The 17,922-nt window shown below is 39.5% G+C and overlaps 1 protein-coding gene across 6 annotated transcripts in view; it reads left to right on the forward strand.

The window, feature by feature from the left end:
* TBL1X (transducin beta like 1 X-linked) overlaps positions 1-17,922 on the forward strand; it is a 194,290-nt gene that overhangs the window by 140,200 nt on the left and 36,168 nt on the right. For all 6 annotated transcript variants that reach the window (XM_061459874.1, XM_061459878.1, XM_061459875.1 and 3 more), the window contains one exon: positions 17,062-17,207. In XM_061459874.1, the coding sequence (XP_061315858.1) occupies positions 17,062-17,207 (146 nt within the window). The remainder of the gene's footprint in view (positions 1-17,061; positions 17,208-17,922) is intronic.

The raw sequence follows: 17,922 nt of genomic DNA on the forward strand, positions 1-17,922 counted from the left end.
TTCTTTGAAATCATGCTCTTGAACATAATAAAGGTGCAATCATACACAGGTACAAAGTAAACATTGCAGTTAAGCAAAACAAGAAAATAAATAACATTATGTTAACAAACGTTTTTGTAGAATGGCATCATCTCAGCCAAAGTAATTTTTGGCAGCGCAGGCACAATGTGCATGGATTTTGTATCTTTTTTTCTAAGCTGCTTGAAAGAGTTCTCTCAGATATTTATGAAGTAACGAGGGATTTTCTAAGTTTGTTTTAAATTGGCTGTAAATGGAAATTTGGGTGCATGATGTTTTAAAATTTCATTATGGTAATTATGTATGTAAACAGAGCTGCAATGTCAGTGTGGCTCTGTCTTAGTATCACTTCCAGGTCTAGCCGTTTTCATATCAGAAAATAATGTTTTTACAGGGCTTCTCCTTTTAGAAGGAAAGCTTCATCTTTTCGTCAAAAAATAAAAAGGGCAATTGAAATGTAAATTTAGGGTCTCTTTTGTTTTCATAGTCTTGATTCCATTCTTTGACTGCAAGAAGTTCTCCTCACTAGTGGAAAATGTTCTGTTAGTGGAGAGATGATAGGGGAAATGGGATACATTGACAAAGGATATGTAGCCAAAATCCCAGTTTACTTGGGATTGACCCTGTGTTCTGGGCTGGTAAAAGTAGAATTGACTAAAAATATTTGGTGTTTCTTACACTGAAACAAACAAACAAACAAACAAAATCTGTGAAAAATACATGTCTTCCTGTCAGAAGACTTGAAGCCAGTTTTAGTATAAGCCCTCCAGACTTGAGAGATGTCTTGGACAGGACACCAAAGTCCCAGCAGGTAGAAGATACTGGGTTAACCTGCTTCTGTTGGTCATTGTAACTAGCATTCATTAGGTACATTATTTTGATTTGTTTCTTCTACTTCCAAGACTATTTCAATCCCAGGAACCCAAATCCCTATTTAAAGACTCATCACTGAAATTGAGAAAATTTAGAATAATTTTTCAGGATTAAAATAGTTCTTTGAGAGTCCAGTTATGGCCTGTGGAAGTAGCTGTCTTCTTGCATTGCATTCTTCTCTTTAATAATGGAGTTTATAAGAAAATATTCTAGTTGTGGCATACAATTAGATGTAAGAAAGGCAGGAACTAAAAAACTATAAATTCATCCAAAGTTCATTTTTAAAAATAAGCTATTGGGTACCACACTGGAAGGGGCTTTTGAACATTAAAGCAGTGCACTGATGGTCATAATGGAAGAATCCTGGAATTGGTTATATTGGTTATGTGTTATATTTGTACTGTAGGAGATTCTACACAACAGACAATTAATACAGTCACTTTTCCTGATGTGAAAAAAGAAAATCAGCCTCTTTTATTCCTCTTGATACAACATTAGATGGGTTAGTGTTATGTAGTGATTCACAATGGAGGCTTTGCAAAGTCAGTCAAGAATGGTGGTGTTGGCCAAAAGTCAAGAAAAAGTTCTTCTAGGTAACCTGTCTCCCAAAAGCAAGCAATCACTTTTACCATTTTAGGGAGTGGTAAAAAGTACAAATTTTTATATTAAATGTAAGTTGTATTGCTCTTATCTTCTTCACTAAAGGGACAAATGGTTTTCTTACGTAATATACATGTACTAAATTTACAAAAGCATTATATTTCCACTGTTTTATTGTATTTTACCCATATAAGAGAGTAGAAGTTGAGGTTAAATATTTGAAGAAATATTCAGATATGCTTGAAACAGAGCATATTGAAATTTAGATGCTAGGTATTGATTTAGTAGGTATACTTCACAGTTTGCTAGGTACTCCATTCAGCAAGTAAGAGCTATTAGCAGTGATGAATCCACTAATCTGTTTTAAAAGCTTCTTAAATTTATTTTGACTCTTCTTTCATATTGTCATTGTTTTTTCCAAATAATTTTTTACAGCTCCGTTTTCAGGTAAAGTAGGATAATAAGACAGAAATTGTTATACAGCATCTTGCCTTTCCACCTGCTAGTATAAATGCCAAAAGATGCGACAGCAGATGAAAGATGTTTAATCGATAGCTTCAGAAAAAATGCATGGCAATTTTATGGGGCTAATGTTAAAGACAGCTTAAATTCAAACCCCTGCAGTTTAAGGAGTTTGCCAAAACAAGGTTGATATATTGATTATTTACTAACATTAGCTGAACCCAAAGCTTCTAAGAATTGTATCAAATGCAGCCATAAAGGTTGCCAAGAGGACCATACAAAGGTACTTTTTTCTTTTTTTTTTTTTTTTTTCAGGTATCTGTCCTTTAATCTTATCCTATAAAACTTCAAGGCTTTCCCATAAAATGTAGGCAAGTAGTGGGAGGAAGAGAGAAACAACAAAAGGAAATACATATGGTGGAAAAACTATATAAAAAGCAAATTGTCCCTATAATATTTCAAGCATTTTGTGGCTGCAAAGCATAGAAACACTTGAGATTATTTGAAACATTATGGCAAAGGTACTGATGGGTGCTTTCCACTTCATTATGAAAAGGCTGGCAGGTCATTCTAGTAGGAGTTCAGCTCTTCTAAATTTGAAGTGAAATTCAATAATTATGTTTCCTCCTTAATTCTCTGTCAGTCTAGAAAGCTTTCACAGGAGTGTATTAGTGGAGGTGAACTGTCTAAACCATTATTGTTGCTTTTTAACAAATCTTGGCATACCAAGGGGAGTTCCAGTGAACTGGAAAAAGTAAATGTTGTGCCAGAATTTTTAAAGGCCAAACAAGACGATCCAGGTAACTGTAGGTCAAATCATTTGAAGGTTGAAACTAGATATTTCCAACAAAAAAATGGAGAGATGACATCATGCCTAATGCCAGCAAGTTTTTATGGATAATAGATCATGTCAAACAAACTTGATACGGCTTTTTCCAAGATCACAGATGAAGAGATAGCTGTGGTGACAATAATTACATTTAAACTACTTTATGACATTGACTTAGTCTTGTTGACACTGTTTAAAAACGAAATTAAATGACACTCTGTAAAACCAGTGTAATCCAGGGTTACCAAATGGATTTAAATTGGGCTAACAGAAGCATCCTGAAAAGCGATTAGAGCTGGGGAATATTCATCTCAAAGGTTGCTTCTAGTGGGAACTCAGAGGAATCTGTTCTTGGCATAATAGTGTTCAATGGCTTTATCAGTTACCTGGAAGGAAATATAAAATGATTCTCGAGTACATTTGCAGATGGAATTAAATTGTAAGTTGTGGCACTTGAGTTATACCGACTGATCATGTGGTTTAACAGAAGTACAGCCAAGGAGACTGCTTTGAGTTGCGTGCTGCTGGGAAATCAGGCTGGATAAGATGCCTGGTCCAGAGGCAAATGCAGTCAAATCCCTCCAGTACAAGGTAGGACTTGGACAAGTTAAGGCTCTAAATGCTTAGCTGTGTTAAAATAAGCAGCTAAATGGTTGCCTCTTCACAGAGGTGACTGTCTCAGGGCTTATTTTTTCCCAGAAAAACAGAGCAGTCAGGCATAATTTCCGTTTAGGTTTCATGGATTGATGGCATAGGGATTCCACCACTAAGGTGGCTAGGTATTGTCACTTCCACTGTAGGACCAGGAATGTCCCCCTTGTTGAGGTATAAAGAAATGGAGTCTTTTAATTTCCATTTAAGATTGTTACTACCTATCCAAAAGTCAACTCCTGCAATGTCTAGTTTGTATCTTTTTGAATATGAGCTTTTTGGTACACAATTTTAAATGTACCAGTTACTAAAAGTGCTGGGTACTTCCAGGTGTTGTTTATCTCAGGAGTCAACTTCTAAGTGTCGGGTTATATTTATTTGGAGCTATCTTTATTCAAAGACTGCTTTTAAGTGAAAATGTTGGCCTCAGTAGAGATAAGAGTACACATAGTACTCCTATGATGGACATAGTTTTACCAACAAATCAGGTGCAGTGACAGAAGTGAAAGAAGCCATATCAAGGAAGCCACAGTTCTGGCATCTGGATTATGTTTATTCAGCTTTGCACCTCTTCAAACTCCTGAGAAGTACACTTTTTCTTGCACCATCTTCACTGCTGGCACACTCATTCTGTTAGTTTTCTTCAGAGTGAAGAGCTGTGTTTCAAAAAAAAACCATATGGAATTCAGCATATAGAGAGTTTTCCCATGTTTTGTCTGTTCAAAAGAGAAACAGATAATTACTTGTCTTTGAAATGAAGGTCAGAGCAGTACAATGCAATGGGAGTAATAAGGTTTCCAAGAAAAATTGAAAAGAGGTTGGTGGCAAAACCAAGGGAAATGAAGTGTCTCACGCATATTTTAATCTAAAATGTACTGCTGTCTGTTGTGACAAATCCTGTCGTATGTCCTAGTATCACAATAGATTACCTTCCATACCCAGGCCAACATGTCAATTAGGTTATTAATGCTTGTTCAAATTTGATGCGTTGATCAGTTTAATTTTGTTCCTTTTCTAGCTATGCATGTTGCAGGATAGAATCTTTATCTGAAAATCAGCTCCCAGCTGTCTGTGGCTTATGTGCTCTGTAATAGGGCTCTTACTGTAGTGGATGTCTGGCAGTGACTTGTTAGAGTTAAGATTGTGTAACAGTTTCCATTTTCTGCTTGTACTTTTACTGTTCAGTTTGAATTTTTCCACGTTTTATGACATACACTTGATAAACTCTTCCTCAGTGTACAATCTGTACCATGTCCAAGAAAATAAAATCACTAGCTAGATGATTTTGCTAAAAAGATGTCAATAATGACATTTTTAGCTGCTGACTTGGGACAATTTGCCATTATACTTTAGAATTGTATGTTGGTTTCTTCAAAACCATAAAAATTAAGGCAGCTAATAACGTCATTTTCCTCCTGTAGATTCAGGATGGTGGCAGCACGTTAGTCTGGTTCATGGTGACAGATTTGCCTTATTTTCCTGAAAGATAAGATTTTCTCTCAGTTTTTAAGCCATAGGCTCAAGGGCACATAGAGTATGAAGCATTTCTGTGAACCCAGCACTAAATCCTCTGTGGAGTTACAGAATCAGAGAATAGTTAGGGTTGGAAAGGACCTTAAGATCATCTAGTTCCAACCCCCCTGCCATGGGCAGGGTTAGGCATGTGCAATTAGGCATAGGTCTTTCCTCTTAACCACATCCAGGGCACCTTATTTTGCCTCTGGAAATGACAAGATCCAAAATATGGATATTCTGAAGCTTCTGAGATTTCGTCATTGTGATGTTGTCAATCTAGATACTAGTAGTAGGAACAGTACTCACAATTTTTTTTAAAAGGAATCAACAAAATTTGAAGGAAAATACCTTCTTATGTCTCATTTTATTTTTTAACAAAGGAGTTTTATACAAAATGTAAATAGCGCCGAGTCCTCAGGCTGTAGGGAATGACTGAAGATCAGTGTTCTGTTCCTTTGAATTTGTGCCTTATACAACAGTCTTTACTTACATAAGCCTATGTAATTCTTCTATGAAGTCTATACTTTTTCTACATGTGAGGTATGTTTAGAGTATTTGGAACAAATGTGTAAGGCACAGAGTTCCCGAGTCACAGATGACAGAAGTGCATGTTGAAAATACTTTGGATTAAGCATAGCATAAAATATTGGCATATATAGGTCAGCTAAATTTGCTTCAAAGCTGCTTCCTTTGTGTAGGAAGGTTGCTGCTGGGTAGAAGGGGAATGTACGCTGCATGGGTTTTGCTTAAATTATTAAAATCTGTACCTTGAAGAATGATTCATTAGCAGAATGAATCATCAATAAAGGTATTTGTCCAGTGTGACAGTAAAAACCATACCACTGGTGGTAGAGTCAGTGGATAACAGTTTTCATTTTGCCTTTTTTAGGATTTTTTCCAATTTGGCTTATTAGAGTCATAGAAAAGCTTAGGCTGGATAGTATCTCAGGAGAGGACAGAATCAGAGAATAGTTCAGGTTGGCAGGGACTTTTGGAGGTCACATAGTGCAGCCCTGGGGCTTACAACAGGTTGCTCAGGGCTATGTCCAGTCAGATTTTGAGTTATCTCCCAGGGATGGAGAGTCCACACCCTCCCTGGGCAGCCTCTTCCAATACTTGATCACCCTCACAATAAAAAAGTGTTTCATTGGAATTTCATGTGTGTTTCAATTTGTGCTCGTTGCCTCTTGTCCTGTCACTGGGCACCACTGAGAAGAGCCTAGCTCTCTATTTTTTGCACCCACCTGAGGTATTTATGTACATGGATGAGGTCCACTGTGGGCCTTTGCTTCTCCAGGCTGAGCAGTCTCAACTCTCTCAGCCTCTTCTTCTATGCCAGATGCTCCAATCTATTGTCCGTCTCAGTGATCTTTTCACTGAGACTTCCTCCAGTATGCCACTGTCTCTTCCACACTGGGAGGCCCAGAACTGGACATAGTACTCCAGGCTTGTCTCACCAGGGTTGAGTAGAGGGCAAGGATTCCCTTCATTGACCTGTTGCAGCACCTCACAGCACAGCTCAAGGTGTTGTTGGCTGTCTTTCTGCAAGGGCACATTACTGGCTCGCATTCAGCTAATCTCCTGCTCAGCACTGGAGAGCCTCAAAGATCTTTTGAAGAACCTATACATAAAGGTGCTGTTAAACAAGATAGTCACTGGAATGCTCCTGAAGCTCTATACATAGTCATGCTCAAATGGTAAGGATGGAGACCTCTTTGTCTGCTCAAGGGAAAAAATAATGTCCTTGAAATGACGTCCTGCCAGCCAGAGATATAGCACACATTTTAGTGTTGTTTCAGTAACAATCTGTGGTTGCATTATTTGTGTCTACATAAGTCTTATCACTGGCTCTTGGTCCTCCTGTATTCTACCTGCAGTATAGAGTAACTGTAGTTCATAGATGAGACTCAGCTGCACTGATGTTGTGTGTTTGCTTAGCTTCATTTTGCACAGGTACTTTGGTGCTAGTGTAACTGGATGTTGAACAGGTATTCCTTAGTAAATAAAATAATACATTTTTTAAGGAAATGTGTAGAAACTGGGTGTTTACACCTGATTTTAAGGTTGTGCCTTAATTTTCCTGTTTGAAAGCAAAGTTAATACTGTATATAGTATCTACCTCAAAAGCAGATGCTAAAAGGTTATAATGCTAATATGTATTGAAATCCTCTAAGGAAAGACTATTACAGGTGTGCTGGGACAATATTTGACATTCTTTTTTTCTTATTTCAAAGTACTGTTTATGAATTTATAGGTGAATATGCATCTCTGAATGCACTACATATGAGATTGCTAACTTGATTATTCAGGAACTGTTGTTAACTGGTGTTAAGACAGAAGGCAGGGATTCTTGCACCTTTCCAGCTGTATGCTGGTGAGGCTTTGGAGCAATAGAGACTCCACTGTTAATTCTTACGGCTTAGCACAGATCTGATTTGTGAGCATGCAGCCCTATTTGTGTTATTTAGGGCCAGCCTACTCAATTAAACTCAGCCTACTCTTTAGGTCCAGCCTACTCAGTTAAAATAAAATGACTTAAGCTTATGTTCCATATCTGTGGTATACTGGAAGTTCTATATAGAACCAACATTTGTGACCTTTCATTATATATTTGAGATAAAGCCATGATGTTGTTCTAGGAGTGAAATATGTGTTAAAGTGATTCTTTGATAAAAATGCTTGAGAAATTTGACAAAACAACATTTTGTTTTAAATCAGTGTCCCCTAAAAGTCGCCGCAGAATGAACATTCTTATCTAATGAGAAACCATCTGTAGCTATATATACTGCATATAATGTAACCTCATATATATAGCCCCCAGCATAATACTTATGTAGTAAAAATAGTGCACTATCGAAAGGGTGTATAGGGTTTTTAATAAACTGGTGCTTTTTTTTTTTTTAATCCCTCCCCAATTTTCTCTATTTCTTGTAAATGAGGGAGGAAGTGACTGTATGATCCCAGAAACGGGGGGACTGACTCTGAATTTGAAATTATACTCCATAGTTAGAGGATGGATGACTGCTGAAAAGACAAATACATTTCTCAAAGAATGTATTATTATGCATAGTTTCTGTCTCTGCTAGTAATCATTTATTCTCCTGACAATTACTAAGTACATTTTAAGAAAATCAGGGTCAGCATTAGACAACAAGCAGCTTTATTAGGCTGCAGTTCCAAAAATGGGGTGGAGTGGAGGGGGAGGTAGGGAATTTATCAAAGCTATAGATCCTGGGAAGGAGGAAGCTGGTCAGTTAAAGGTAAATACATTCCCCACCTTCCTTTAAAGGTAAGCAAGTTGGTTTCTAAGCTGACAACACCTGTGTGAGTCGAAACCACATTGTGCACTTTTTTCGTAGTCAATATGCTCTACCAGTATTTGATGGTTGGCTTCCCCAGATACAAATTCCACAGTGGAGGGGAGAACATATTTGTATAGCTAAGGAAGTTATTTGGATTTGTCATATTTTGTTCAGTCTGTGTTTTCAAAAGAATGTCATAAGCTGTATGAGAGCCAAATTTGTGTGTGTATATATGGACAGAAGTAGAGTTTCGTGACTAGATACCTACTTTGTATACATATGTATAAATTATAGTTTCAGATATGTCATAATGTAGTTCAAGATTTCCTTTTGAAAACTTCTTTCTCTGTGCATTTTACCCATTGCATAACAGCAGCAATATAAATGCTGTGTAAGAAATGCAGCGCTTGGTGCAGCATTTTATAAGTTCCTGTGAAGGAAAAAAAATACACTGCATACCTTGTTCCTTTGCCATTTGCAAACCCTTCATATTTCATTCTAGGTCTCTTTCCACAGTTTTCTAAGCTTGGCTATTTTAATTTTATTTTGGCCTGAAATTTACCCTGCAGTGTTGGATCTCAGACACTGAGCAAACACGGTGATTCTTAAGTTACACAAACATAAACAATTACACCTTTGCGAATTTATTCCATAGCATGGATTTTGGTTCTGACCACTTCATGTCCTGGTTTTTAAAGCTTGCAGAAATGAAGTATTATAGAGGTGTTACGAAAATAGGATGTTGGGTTGAGGCAAATGCCTATATGTGAAGATGGCCTTTCTAGTAAAACCCAGTGGCAGACATTTGGCAGTTTCCTGGTTTTCCTTGTGATTCTCCAGGCCCAGCGAAAGAAGCTGTATCTTGCAGCTTTGCAAATTTTGCTAATAACCTGCACACTGGGGACTTCCTGCCTGTACAGCTAAAGCAGTTACAAATCACCCCTCCTCACACCTGGCAAGCATTAGCAGCATTAGGACTCTGTTTGTAGTTGCCATCAGAAGAAACAATCCTGGTGCTGGAGTTCCTGAATACCCACTGAGTGTCAGCTGTGGTGTCCTACTTGCCACCGCTTGCTGGTGTAGGTTAGAACTGATAGATGAACATAGTTTACAGAAATAAATTGTGAAGATTGTATGACTGTGGAAGTCTCTGCTATAAATGCAATCCTTAAAACAGTGCACGTCTCTTTGGATGTTTGCTTGCCCAGACAGGGCTAAAAGATAACAGCATTCCATTAATTTAGAAGGAAAAGATGATTTTTTTCTTGCCATGGCCTTTGTAAGTTATTTTAAACCTTGCTCGTAGTTGCATTAAATTGCTAGATCTCTGTTGATATTTATTCACTCTCATTTACACAGAGTGAAAAGGGGGATTCTTTCAGACCTTGTTTTCAAAAGATTTCTTTAAGCTCCTCTTTCCATTGCTCATGTTCTGTTTTCTCTCCATATCTTATTTCTTTTTGTTAATTTGTGGCACTCAGAAAGGCTTAAACAGTGAGTGCCAAGTACTGCTCATCAAAAGATCATTTCCAACTTGTATTAATCTTTTCCAACATATTTTCCTGAATTAAAAAAAAACAAAACAAAACACCACAAAGACCCTGCCAGATACGTTCTTTGGCACGTATATATAATTTTGGATAGCAGACATGTACTCTGAATTCTTGGCAGAATATGAACAGGTCAGATACCCAAAAAAGAAGGGTGTAGCATTAGTATTAGTGAGTAATCGCTTCTACAAAACTTGGGCTAACCAGGCACACTGTGATTTTAGCAACTGACACAGGCTAACCCAGGGACTGTGAAAGAGCCTGTAATACAGGACACATTTCTCAGGGTTCTGGAAGTAATTTTAATCGTTCAGCAATCCTAATCTTGAAAAAAATGTACAAGCCCTATTGTTCAGCTGATTTTTCTAAAAATATACTTCAACTGCAGTTCTCTACTTTAAATTGCTAATGTGTGTCCTTGTTAAACCCTTTATGTAATTGTGAAGGTAAGTCTTCAAAAATAAGCAGACACTGCCAAAACCAGAGAGGCACTCTAGGATGTATTACCAAGAAAGAAAAAGCTCAGCTTGGAGAGGAATCTCAGTCTTCTGCGAATAATAAGCAAGATGTGGTGTAGGATTTTTGCCCACCATTTTTTTTAACTGTTTGTGGAATTGTTTGAGTGGCCCAAGGCACCAGACTCTTATTAACCTCAACCAAGTGTATTTCAGAGAAACTGCTGTCCTTTTTGTGAAGCCTCTGCATGTGTACGCTAGGGTTTTATGGCCATATTTTTGTGGATGCATAATGACATCTAGACAGAAATCTAAGGAGAAGCAGGATAGCGATCCGTGGTACATTCTCAGTTCTCATTCAGTGCATCACACAGAAGGGGAAATGCTAGACTCTAAAATGGCAGCTGCAGTCAAGTACAGTGAAGAGCATCATTGTATTCGCTTAAGCAATGGCAAGAAATTATGTCATTTACCTCAGGAATTAGATTACCATGTGTTAGGCCCAGGATTAAGAAAATACAGTTGCTCTAAGTTAAACTGTTAGCTTCTGGTTTTGCAGCCAGAAATTGCACTCAGTTATGACCTTAGTGATATGTGGCCCTCACTTCTCTACACTGGTAAATCTAGACTTACAAAAGTCTTCATTTAGCGTTAACTATGCTGTTTGTACATCATTAGTATTTGGAGGAAATAATTTTGCTAATGGCCATATTTCACTCTTTTTTAGTGGAAATTTCTTAAACTGCAGTGGTGGGGCTTTAGTTCATTTCAGGCCACCACATTACACCACTGTTCCGTTCTTGCCTTTCTTAGATGGCACTCCCAAGACCCAGACGTCAAACTTGGGAACATGTTTTTCCACTGGTTGCATCTGGTTTCTTTGGTAAACAGTTGTGCTGGCAGCTTTGCCAGTTACTCAGGCTTGGTAACTGGTAAAGCAGCTGGTAAAGCAGCTGATGGGACCGCATGAGGACATCTTTTCCTCCTGCATGTGATTTTCTTTTCACTCATGATGCTGCGGAATGCTTGTACTTGATGGTTCTCCCAGTATTTTTGCCTATATACCCATTTATGGTCATAAAGATGACTCCCCTTTACCCCCCTCACAACCATGCTTTTTTCCCTGCAGTGTGTACAGCTGTAGTCAGCTCTTACGTGCCTTCCACTCGTGCATGAGTTTTATATCGGTCAAAGTCTCAGCAGTAGTGCCAGGTACAAGACTACCTTAAGAAAGCAGACCCTCAGAAAACTTGAGATTGCCATTGGATCCCATTATAGCAGTTGCAGGTTGATTCTACTGAGACAGTACTTTTAATCATTTCTAAAACCTTGCTCATGTACTCGTCCAGTACCTGCCAAATAGTTAAAGAGAACAGTGTGTTACTTCAGAGATGAGGATTGGAAGACCTGGTAATGGGAATTTCCAAAAAGAAAGACAACACAATGTCAGAGATATCAATGAAATAAGATGTGTTGATTATTTCCACCAGGAGATGGTTAACTTTTTACAGAACAGGGATGGGTTGTCAGATGGTTTATGCCTCCTCCTTCTCATTTAATGATTTCCAGAAACTGAACCTGAGATCCCTGGATTTCAAAACCTCATTCTGGACTGCTTGAGTTAAAGAAATAGAAAACTGTATTGAAGGACATGACACAGACCTCCATGTGAAATCTCACTGATTTCCAGGATAGAGAGCCACACTGGGCATTAGTTATGCAAAGATTTGTAGGAACGGGTTGCTACTTGCACTCAGTGTTGGGATAGAGGCTGTTCATCATAAAGATATGCCAGAGATGTGTGTGAAAAACAATATGATGTTCATAATTCTTTATTCTCTGTTTCATTCTACGGTAGCAAATGTTTCAGTTAAGACTCTTACAGTATGCATAATTAAACTGAGTAATTTGCAAGTAGCTTAGACACATCTGTTTTTTTAAAAAACTATTTGAACAGTATGCTAGTTAGATTTATCAGACAAAGGTAAGTCCAGCTAGTTCACAAACAGAAAACATTCACAATATTCAACAGATCGCTTAACTGTTGCTGATCAGGGCATCCCCAAGGTAACTCTGAGTAACTGGGCAGGGCTGAAACACTACAGAAGTCATTGCTTCCACAGACCCCTCTTTGTCATTCCCCTCACCTGTACAAACGCAGCAGTAGGTGCTGTAGCTGTTACAGTTTAAGACTCCAATTTAAACAAGACTGCTTTTTACAGTACTAAAGGGATCAGAAAATGAAAGGAGCACTTAGTGAATGTCAGCTGGATCTGTGATTGCCAGATGAACTAGCACAGGGAATACTCAGCAGCACCCCAGTTGTGTGCCTAAAGGGAAGAATCCTTCACTCCCAGAAGACATGAGACACATCTTTGGAGAAGACACAAGGTATTCCCCGGGCTGCCTGGCTGCCAAGCGCCCTTTCCTCTGCCTATATTCGACAGGCATTTCTGCTCTAAGCCAAGTATATTACAAACAATTAAAACCACATAGCCTGCAGATCAAACAGGCACGCAAAGAGCAGCATTATGTTCATTAAATAAAACATACTCATTTTATGATCAATGACAAATCTTGTTTTAAGGGGAGGCCATTTTTAACTGAAAAAGGAGCAGCCAAAGGGGAAAAAATCTCAATCATCTCCATTTTGCAGTTACAGCAAAGTCTATCAGTGAAATTTTGCAAAACACAGCCCTGTGTATGCATTTTTTGGCACTGCCTAGGGCAAGAATTCCTAAGTGACTGTGTATGTACCACTGAGAGTATATATACAGGCATCTCAGTGTGGGAGAAGATACAGCACAAAACCAGGACCTGTTACCACTGTCAGTGGTATATTATCCACAGAAAAGTACCTCTTAATGCAGAATTTCACTCAGTTTTCAAGGCAAAAACACTTGTATAACAATTCTGGGATTTGGGATGGTGTCATTTAAGTGGTTTTTTTTTAATGTTCATTATTTCTTGTATGCATTTATGCTCAGTAAAATCTTTCAAGAGCAACTATTCCACAGTTGATAAGTCACCTCCATTTAAGGTGATCAGTTCAAGATCTGCACTGTTCATTTGGGTTTTATTTTTCATGTATGATAATGTCTTTACAGAATATACGTAGTTTGATGGCTTATGTTTCCCCATCTTTTTTGAAGTAGGAAAAACCTGGAAGCCATTCTCTCAAGTCTGCTGAGAGATGTTATTTAGGGCATGTCATGGCATGTCACGGCATAAGTGGCTGTCTGGTTAGTGGTACAAAACCGGTTCAGTATGGCCATGCTCTCTCCCTTTAGTCCTTTTGTGTTCATGTCTTTGACTGTAAAAGCTCCTAGTCTCATTGCATGTATCCTCCAAGGGTTTATTCCATTAAGATTTCATTTATTGGTGCTATTTGAACAGAAATTACTGTTTTATAGAATGATTATTACAGTCACCAAAATGACAGCATTTATTAGAAATAATGCATATAGACACAGATTTGAAACTTGCATTCATTTCACTTCTACTACATCATTTTGAGTTCAGATCTATTGTAATTTCATGTCATTCCTAACCCATCCTTTCTTCAGATCCCCACTTGCAGAGCACCTTCTGTCTCTGTCCTCGTTCCCCAGCTGCCTTGACAGCCTGCACAGTGTCGCTGAGGGAAGGGGAATGCTTGTGTCTTGGCTTCATGTTCCCCAGTGCGGTTTCATGAACTGAGAAGGAGGGCCAAGTTAACATTTGTAACAATCTAACATTTAAAAAACCTTGCCTTTGTTTAATAGAAATCACCTTTCTGTAAGACTCACCTACAGATCTGCAGCATTGCTATATAATTCAGTGTATTCACATGCAGGGCCCTCAAAAGAACTGATGACATCTGGTAACTATAAAAGCAAAGCTCAAGTGATTCTTTGGTGTTATCAGAAACCTGACGAGGGTACAGCTTCATTCAGGATTTTGTTAACTGTGTGTGTTACTTTTACAACCAGTGTACTTTCATGACCCTTATATAAATGCTATGGAAGCACAAGAAATCAGGGGGTAATTAGCTGTCGGTTGGTGGGCTCGTTGGCTTATTTCCGTTGTGTTTGTTTTTCTTTTAATTACAATTGTATGGGAGGATTTTTCCCAGAGCGGTGAGGAAGACAGTGTCCAGCAGCACCCACTTAAGCAGTTTTGCTCCATTGATTTTCAGTGTTTGGATCTTAACAGATAAGATTTTAGGAAAGTTTGCCACAACTGCTGGAGATGTGTGGGTGAGATTGCTCTTCAGTGACACCGTAGCTAAGAGATTGGTGTTTCCTCATCTAACAGGTGCTTTGGTAATAGTTTCTTAGCGAGGAGAGAAACAGTGAAATAACAAGATTCATTGCAATAACGCAGCTAGGTTTTTTGCTGAGAAGTTCCTTCTCTCATATGCAGTGAGATGTGTTGATCTTTGGGGATGCGGCAGCTACTGGGCAAAGAGGATACCCAGAAGACAGATGCCTCAGTCATCTGTCTGCTGGCAAAGATGGGGGCTTGATACATGCCAGCAGCCAACTAAAAAGTCTGCAAGATACCAAGTGCAGTAATGAGAGGTACAAAGCCATAGTTAAAATTTAAATCTATTGTAGATCCACAGTAATAATTTTCCACTTTTCTATCAATGTTTGTTGGTTGCCATTTTTATGCCGTCCATCTCTCCATTAAGTCGAAGACATGTTTCTGTTTCCTGATCTGCCAAGTCACAAACTAGCTCCTGGCTTTTTGTTGCTTTTGGACAACAGCTTAATCTTCCCTTTCTTCTCTATTCTTAAGAAGATTTGCTGAGTTATCTGTCATGCATTTTCAAGTCCATTCCTTTTCAAGAAGATATTGGTATTGTTGTTGTTCATTAATTTAAATACACATAAATCTAAATTAGGTGGGATCTGATTTTCTAATTCTGGTTACTTACATGCCATGTATTTATATATACACAGAGATTTCAGTGTTCAGTGATAAAGCCCTAAATCACCCCAACACAGGCTGTGTATGCTCAGTGCTTGACTTGTTTGTCATTGTGGTGCCCAGTAATGTGCTTAGATGTCCTACAGAACTAATAACAAGGGAAAAATACTGCCTTGCAGATCTCACAGTCTATTTTGGATGCAGCAGGAGGTCCAGCAGCTCATAAACTAGACCAGGACATAAAGAGCAATACAGGATAAGAATTGGACCAGGGATTAGATGAATGATACTGCAGTTTTTCAGGTGTTTTTTCCTGTGCTTTATTTTTATGCCTCATAAAGCCATGTAATTCTGCTCACAGGTGGACCTGCCACTTCCAAAAAGTGTTCCCCAAAACTGGAGGAGTGTGAGGAAGGGAAGTTAGGGTCAGGAAGGGAGAGAATAGAGGCTGTTACCGGGAAAAGGAGAAAATCAGTGGCAAAATAAAATGGGGAACGGGGGGAGGAGGGCGATAGACATACAGAGAAATACAGACACTGGTTTCAAATGTGGGAGACATTCTGTTTCTCAGCTTGTTTTTGCTATCTATGTATGATGATAATTGATCTAGCTGCGAAAAGGATCTTGAAAACAATTTGAGTGAGAAAGAGAAGGCATTAGGGTGGAGTGAGCCCAAAATCCCAGCCTCCAGCCCACACACAATTGGACATTGCAGTGATATGGGGGAAATCCCTTAACGGACAAAACTATAAATGAAACTCCTGTTGACAAGGGGAAGAGGCACCGCTATATTTAACGGAAGTATTTTCATTTGAGAGCTGCTTTCTTTTTCTCTCTTTTTTTTCTTTCTTGTCTAGTCAGTGGAAGACGGCAAGGGTTCTTCCTGTTTGAGACAGTGCATGGGTGGTTTCCCCAAGGCTTTTAATGTTAGATTAATGCTCTGGAGGCAGTGTGGTGATAAATGGGTTCCTACAGTTATATCTACATCCTGTTTCCCCTCCCCCCTCCTGCATCTGCCCCTGCATACATACAGACGCTCTGCAGTGCTCGCTTTCATAGCCAGCAACAGTTCTGAGCAGCTTCAGACATTATTTAAGGCACCGCTCTTCAAAATTGTCCACCGACATTCTTTATTTTTCAGTGCTGAACCTTCATTGCCCCTTACGTCTCAGACAGTGACAAAAATGAAACGGGGAGGAGAAAGACTTCTGGTTAAAGGCCAGGCCACCACACTGGCTTGTTGTCTGCTGCTTGGCAGATCTCAATTAATTACTTTTGCTATTAGTGTTCGCTTTCAGAAAACAGGTTTGCAGGAGTGGCTTTTCTGTTGTTTCACATGTTAATGGCAATGCTCTGCATATCATGTTGTACTCGGCAGTAAATGAGCAGAGGGTTTGAAATCTCTTCCCTGGTATAAGGGAATGGCTCCCCTGTGTCAGCTGCATCTATGCCCTGATTTTATACAACTTGTGTGCTGGTAAGGGTTTAAGTAGTTAGCTTCATCAAACACCAATGCTGAAATACAGTGAGGGAAATGAGGATTTGAGGCACTGTTTTTTAGCTGGACTTGCCCTTGTGGCAGTCCCTGTTATTTTGTGTGTTTGGTTTTGTTTTCAGGCAGCGCAGTTCCCAGGTTATTTTTCTCTGCATGCATTTCCATTTCTATGCAGCTTCCCCTATATGTGCAGCGTTGCAGGGGAGGGGGATGGGTGGTGGCAGGGTGGTCAGGATGGCTCTGGTTAACCTCCCTGACTCTGTGCAGCCAGCCCGCGTCCTTCTGCTTACACGGCAGCGTCTCTCAGATCTCAAAGCAGGATTATTTTTAGACTGTGGAGGTGTATCTGGCTGGTGCATTTAGATTTCGTGTCATGGCTTCCTTTTCCTGCTCTCAGGTTTCTCCCACTCGGCCTTCACCTTCGGTATTGAGAGCCACATCAGCCAGTCCAACATCAACGGAACGCTAGTGCCACCTGCCGCACTCATCTCCATCCTCCAGAAGGGGCTCCAGTATGTGGAGGCTGAGATCAGCATCAACGAAGTAAGTCGTCCCCACCACCACTACCGCTGACCGGCACCCTGGTGCTTGCAAAGCGATGTGGCCCAGCAGCCCACATACACAAGCCACCGCTCCATGGTTTCTCTTCATCTGGTTCAGTTTTGTTCCTCATACTTTGCCCTAGCAGAGAGCTGAAAAGCTCTGAGATAGATACATATTTCACTTCTTAGCTGTGGCATTGAGGCCTTCTTTGCTTAAACAGATATTAATGGTGCTTCCACTACCCCAGTCAAAAATCCAGAGTGCACGGATTCTTGCCACAAACAGGAAAATGCATCTGTGTTTACAGTCTTGTGTTTTCAAGGTCACAGCAGAATTTGGCAGGAAAAGCCTGCAGTGTAGGTTAAAACCTCACTCCCTGACATCTGCTAGCGGGCAGCGCGGCTTTGCAAGCCATGAGAAGCCTGATCAAAAAATCCACAGAGGTCACTGGAGAGATGCTGTCTGATTTCAGTGACTTTGGTTCAGATCATATAAGAACAGGCATCGTCTTCTCATGTACATGGCAAAACGGTTGTGTGTAAATTCTGACCCTACCTGGGCACTGGTTGTCTGTGGGGATTGTATGAGCAGCCACAGAGTGTCTCTGCTCTCTTTGAACTGCCAGTGGAAACAAAGAAGTGATGTAGGAAAAGCCAGCATTTTTGCCCTGCCATTCTAAAAAGCATGATGCTTCAAGAGGGAGTGGAGCATGACA

This window comes from Pezoporus flaviventris, unplaced genomic scaffold (assembly GCF_033815535.1).
Source record: "Pezoporus flaviventris isolate CSIRO_AGI_PZ_B2104156 unplaced genomic scaffold, CSIRO_AGI_Pfla_v1 ptg000030l, whole genome shotgun sequence".
NCBI classification, from domain to species: domain Eukaryota; kingdom Metazoa; phylum Chordata; class Aves; order Psittaciformes; family Psittacidae; genus Pezoporus; species Pezoporus flaviventris.